At 37.6% G+C, this 6,191-nt stretch overlaps 1 protein-coding gene across 5 annotated transcripts; it reads right to left on the bottom strand.

The window, feature by feature from the left end:
• Nucleotides 1-1,484: 1,484 nt before the first annotated feature.
• LOC105135135 (Ubiquitin carboxyl-terminal hydrolase family protein) lies at nt 1,485-6,191 on the bottom strand. 5 transcript variants are annotated; one of them, XR_844129.1, is made up of 2 exons: nt 3,949-6,191; nt 1,485-2,185 (listed from the first exon to the last, which is right to left on the bottom strand). XR_844129.1 is itself a non-coding variant. In XM_011039864.1 (2 exons), the coding sequence occupies exons 1-2, from the start codon at nt 6,094-6,096 to the stop codon at nt 4,042-4,044; spliced, it is 1,977 nt and encodes a 658-aa protein (XP_011038166.1). In that variant the 5' UTR covers nt 6,097-6,191; the 3' UTR covers nt 3,698-4,041. The 5 variants fall into 5 exon arrangements, 3 of the variants coding, with proteins under 3 accessions (XP_011038166.1, XP_011038167.1, XP_011038165.1); XR_844130.1 differs by lacking the exon at nt 1,485-2,185 and adding an exon at nt 2,219-2,266; XM_011039864.1 differs by lacking the exon at nt 1,485-2,185 and having other exon boundaries at nt 3,698-4,450; nt 4,529-6,191.

Here is a 6,191-nt window from a genome sequence, read left to right as displayed (position 1 = left end):
AGGCAACAACATTTGAAAATTAGATGGCCTCACACACAACATATTAAGAAAACACAGGGTTATGTCATCAATCTTTTTAATAATATCTGTATATATTAAATTATATAATTTCTTCAAACTAGCCTTATAATTACAAAATAGCCTGGTGCAAAGACAAAAGCACCTCTAAGCATAAGTTATGGAAAATTCAATTCCAAGGAATATGCAAGTTATTTAACTATTTATCAAAAAATAAAAAAGACAAAATCATCATTAAAGGTAAGCTTTTAAAAAATTAAATTTATGGGCATAAAGGTCATTTTACTATGCATCATAAAAATAAATTCTTGAATGACAAATGGGCCATTGTGAAATTATTGAATTACCCCCATTAAAATTGTTTTTTGGTTTTTTTCAGAGAAAATAGGTATTTCATTCTAAAGTTCAACTAAGCCACTTATTATTTTGTTTTTTTTTTTTTTCATTTTGATTCCTTGTCATTGAATTTCACTCTAAAGTTAAATTGATTAGCATCCGTTCCTAGTGGTGAGTTTTTGCTGTTTGACTTATCTGTGGGGGAAACTGGATTGAGTTCATGTCGTCGTCAAGTTCTTGGAGAGATCACATGGGGGTGGCTCTGGAAGGCAAAACATGATAGTTAACTTTGGGCTACCGGCCTTTCTGGATTGAGTATAAGGTCTTTGAAGAATTGCCAAAGCCATGAGAACAATTTCATAAAGATAAATATTCCCCCTAGAAAGACCAAATTCTTTGCTTTCTTTTTATTTTCACAAAATGAAGTTGTAGTAATTTGCATGGCAAATTAAGAGAGAGAGAGAGAGAAATGCTTGTTTTCTCTTTATTTATCTAAAGAATTTCCAAGACCGGGCTCTCCAGTCCACAAGCTTACATCTAAATATCCATCCTGAATACTTCGTGTTCTCATTTTGGTTTATGAATAATTGAATAAAAAGTTTGCATGTATACGTATGTATGTACGTATCCATGAAAGTACTTCTTAAGACGATATGAAGGTACTACTAGATATGGTCACCCTCATGTTATGTAAAAAGGTGCTACTACTTATTTCTGATTTCTCAGATTAAATTTCAACTTCTTTCATGTCCATCTTTGGATGTTGGCAAATAAAACTGATCTCAGGTCAAAATTACCCAGAGGAGGAGACATGCATGCTCAGAAGAAAAAATATATCAGTAGCACATATGCATGCTCAGAAGAAAAAATATATCAGTGGTACGCAAATTGATGGAACAGTCATGCTGCAACATTCCCTAAAAACCTTCTATCTGCTACACGAGCAAGTTATGCTTTTCTTTGGGTAGGCACCAGCAATGAGCAAATGCATGTGGGAAACCAGTGGCGCTGCTGACCATTCATCAAGAACACTCAAGCACTTCAACACACACCAGCTAATTTTATATGGAATTATTCACTAGCCTTTTTAGACCTTCTCTCTCCAAGCTTGCCTTTAAACTTTACAGTATTTTTGTTTACAACAATGATTATGGAATACATAGGGGAAGTGCAGGAACTAAACCAGTATAGCCAGCCAACAAACAAATGGAGGGAAAGGATTGACTATGATGAAATGCCAAAGATGGGAGGAAAATGAACATCTGGTTACAGAACTTTTGTTGAAACAAATACAGCATACCATGCCGAAGATGAGAGGAAGTAATCTCGAAATGCGCATTGATCATTTGAATTATACTGATTTTTTGAAGCCAAACAAAATACACAGGTCGAAGGTATAAAGTGTTAATAGAACTCCAAAAAGAAGCTAAATAATGATTCCAGAGGAATGATCTTATATTGTTGACATAAACTAGAAATCAGAAGCAGAAAGACTTCTCCAACCCAACTTACTGCATTTGCAGCTTCAGCCTTCCAACCAGACTAAACTTGCGATGTCCAAGTAAAAGTGGCGCTCTTTCTCAACATTGAAGCATAGTCAGGGGGGCAAGTGAAAGATCATTTTGAGTAACTTCAGGCATCTAGCATTTAACAGCCACTGTCAACACTCTTGACAGGTCAGCAACTAGAGAACCATTGTTCTCCGAAGTCTCGAAGACTCTAAACAGACTTGATGGTCAAAAGTAATGGCAACAAATGTCATACTTCATTAATCTTTACAGTGAAACCAGGAATTTGAAATTTTGCATAGAAAATGATGAATCGAAGAAACCTGCACGTCAACAAAGAAGACCCATCTTCTATATTCAACAAGGACAAACATGTATGTCGTAGCCTTGTGATCATTTGGAGGCTGAAAAAAATCAAAAGACATAAAAAAAGAAAGCTTTTAAAGACGAGTTTTGCCAGTATGCACCGTATGATTACTATTATTTTAAAAGATCTACTGTGGCAGAAACTGCACATGACATCCACAACAGAAACTGCACACGACATCCACAACCAAGTTATATTCTTCAGGATTTGGAAAAATCACTTTCTACATCAATTGAGGAGAAGACAATATGGTTTCTTCTCAATTGTTGTCTACCTGGCCTTAGCATGCAAATGGATGAAAAACCCATAACAACATCTTGGTTTTTTCTTTTTTTTTGTTCTTTTTGGAAAAAGAATCGAAGACTAAGTTGAAGTCCACACTTAGTCTTGCTCTCTTAGACTAACAAAACCATGAGGAGAAATGAACGGTATAGATAATGTAACATCCATGCAAGCAGTTTTACCTGTATCTTTGCTCAACTTTATTCTACAGTTAATGAGCCCTACTCTAAAATAATGTCAAAAACTTTGATATAATGGTACTCCTTTCTTTCTTCTGTGCTGTCCAGATAGTTGACACAACAACCTCATGCCATCAAATGCATTTCTATTGACAATTTCACATAACACAGCAAATGGGAAAGGCAAATAAGTTGAATTGTTGATACAAATAAACGTTGTTACAACTGTTTCAATAAAGCAGCATATCATGAATGGTAAATTGAGAAATGGGGCAATTATTGCACTGTTCTTGAATTGGAAACCACCAAAGATACATGCACACAAATATGGATCACATATTCATCATAAATATGTGCATATTCTATAACATTGATCAAAGAATAGTAGATCAGTACTTTGGAAATCATTACTCCCCATCCCATGACAGAGAGCATACATGTAACTACAGCAGATTCTCCATTCATCAACTCTGTTTCTCCATCTAAATTCTAAATATAGAATACTATGTAGTATGTTGAGCTAAGCATGTGAGTGAGGGAATCCCCCTTTGGCTAGGAAGGAGAAGTTTGAAGTGCATATATACAAAGATGGCTCAATAACCCAAAAGCTTAGGCTTTTGGGTTTGAGATGGTGTCTATCAATGCATATGGTCCATCATGTGCCCAGACCAATGAAGGGTCTATGAAGACTTTGAAGCGCAGATCTTAGAGAACTACCAAGTTCTTGGATTCAAACAAATAAATCAATAAAATCAGAAATACCGTAGAAATTAAACTCAATGAAGACAGGCAGGGAAAACAATTTCCTGCAAAACCATTTCTAAACAACACAAGATAGTCAACGCTTCAATGGTCCCATTACTGCAATTCTTTTGACCCTCTAAGAGTTAAGCCTCTCATGCACAATTTAACATGTTCTTTCAATTTGGATATAATGATGGTTATTTGACTTCAGTCTATCAACTTTCATATAGAGGTGCTCAGAAAATATTGGCACTGTGAGCTTAGAGGCACAGGATTCCACAGTTTTCCAGTAATAATGGTAGTTACAAAATCAGCAGGAATAGAATCCTACATCGGAAAGTACAAATTTTGAGAACAAAATCGGGTCCCAGGTTTCCTTGCTTTTGCTAGGCAACAATATAGAGAGTTAACTAAGTTATGAAAGAGCACATTATAAGCATGTAAATTTGCATTCCCTTGCCCAAATAAAAACAAAAAAAACAAACAAAAGAAAGAAATAGAACAAGAAGCTAACCTGCAGATTATTAGTTTAGACAGATAATTAAATCTTTCAAGTAGCAGTCCTCTTGGCTGTCAACGATTCCTTCTTTTTCTTAGGCGAAGCTGATCACTCTTGTGACCTTTCGTGGAAATTGTACCCTCTACTCATTCCTTTTATGATAGAACCTTTCGGTCGAAATTTATCCTTGGTCTTGAAATGGCGCTTTTCAATCCCTCTATCTCTTCCAGCATTTGCATCCTCCCTTGAATCAAAATTATTCTTCTTATCTACTCTTCCTCTCCTGCGTGGGGCATTTCTATGAGCATGTCTCTTACCCTCTCCTTCCTCCCCGCCATCATCATTGTACATATAATCATCTTTTGATACAACTTTATCCCTTGTTTTACCGTGGTGTTTCTCGCACACCCGTTCTCTTCTAACATTTCTTGAACGCCCCCTCACATCTAAATTCTTATTCTCATCTGCTCTTCCCCTTGGGGATTTGGTACGAGCATGTGTCCTAATTTCACCTTCCTCCTCATCATCGTTGTACTTATAATCATCTTTTGGTACAACTTTATCCCTTGTCTTACCGTGGTGTCTCTCGACCTGCCTTTCTCTTCTAACATTTCTTGAACGCCCCCTCGCAAATAAATTCTTATTCTCATCTGTTCTTTCGCTAGGAGTTTTTGTACGACCATGTGTCCTACTCTCACCTTCCTCTTCATCATCATCATTGTACTTATAGTCGTCATTTTGTACAGCTTTATCCCTTGTCTTACCATGGTGTTTCTCAACCCCCCTTTCTCTTCTAGCATACTTTAAGTTCCCCCTCACATCCAAATTCTTATTCCTGTCTGCTCTTCCCCTGTTGGTTGGGGCATTTCTATGAGCATTTTTTCTACTCTCACCTTCCTCCTCCTCATTATACTCGTACCCATCTTCACTATCATCCTCAAAATCAGAACCCGCATCAGTCACTTCCACACAATCATCAGCATCTTGTTTTTCTCCTTGCCCTTCAGATTTGCCATCAGTCTTCTTTTCTTGTTGTTGGCTTCCTCCATGTACAGTGATTGATTTACGTTCTTCGACAACCGTGTGCATAAGATGAATATACTGATTCCTAATATCCACCACTGGATTCTTCTCAACTAACAATCCCCTTTTATATCCCTCCTTCAAAACAACAGTATAAGTCCCTATCTTATTCGACAAATAAAATATCCCAGGGTGGTGTAGCAATGCTCTCTTAAACCTCGACCGGATCCCCAGCCACTCTCCCAAACACAACAAAGTGTCCTTCTCCACTTTCTTCGAAACAGAAAGATTAAGTACCTCATGCAACACACCCACCACCCACCTATCTGATTCATCAGTATTAGGCCCAAGATGCATAGCATTCTCATAGGGAGAAACATAAGGCAACTTTTGCCAGTCACTAATCCACTGCTTCAACCTCTTATCCATTTCAAAACCCTTCGAAAACTGCATTGGAAACTCTATAGGCATCCCTTTAACATAACCAGTTTCTCTACTTTTTGCCTTCTTTTCCATAACTGAAACAGCCAGTCCATTACTCCAGCAAACCAACTCCAACCCCAAATCCGAACCCGACCAAGGCGACAAATTCTTATCCCCGAGAACTCTAAAATAATCAGGGAATTCAGGAACCAAAGTCTTGACACAATCTTGAGGCAAACCCAAATCCCATAATAAAAAATCAAGAAGCTTTAATGGAATTTTATCAATTCTTGAAATCATTAACAACTTTAAAAGCCTATTAGCAACATCATTCTTATAACTCTCACTTTGATAAACTAACTGTTCTTCAATATCAAGGTCAAGTACCTGTTGTGTTAACTTGACATGAGGATGGATTCCAATGCCACCAGGCAGAAATTCTTCAAAGACTGAAGGGTATCTTCTAATTAACTCTATTGGCCGTATCGGTATTTTGAGGAAGTCTTTTTGTTGAGTGATTGTGGAGATAGGGAGTGATTTTGATGGCTCTGATTTTATTAAGTTCTTGATTGAAAGCACTGGCTTTAAGTGCTTTTCTCGCTCAACGGCATGGTCTAAGCCCCTGTCTCTGACGTGCTTGATGGCCGCAAAGTCGACGAGGCTGCGGCAGTGACGTTGGTGCCGGGGTTTAGGGAGGGAGCGGAAGAGGAATTGCATTGTTCAGGCTGCAGCTTCCTCTGTTTCTTTTGGAAATGAGAGTATAGCTGGGGAGGGAAGACCAAGGGTTCAAGTAGGGTTTTGGTTTTGCATTT

This window comes from Populus euphratica, unplaced genomic scaffold (assembly GCF_000495115.2).
Source record: "Populus euphratica unplaced genomic scaffold, PopEup_1.0 scaffold55.1, whole genome shotgun sequence".
Taxonomy (NCBI): domain Eukaryota; kingdom Viridiplantae; phylum Streptophyta; class Magnoliopsida; order Malpighiales; family Salicaceae; genus Populus; species Populus euphratica.
Note: the sequence above shows the minus strand (reverse complement) of the source record. Positions and strands in the feature narration are given on the sequence as shown.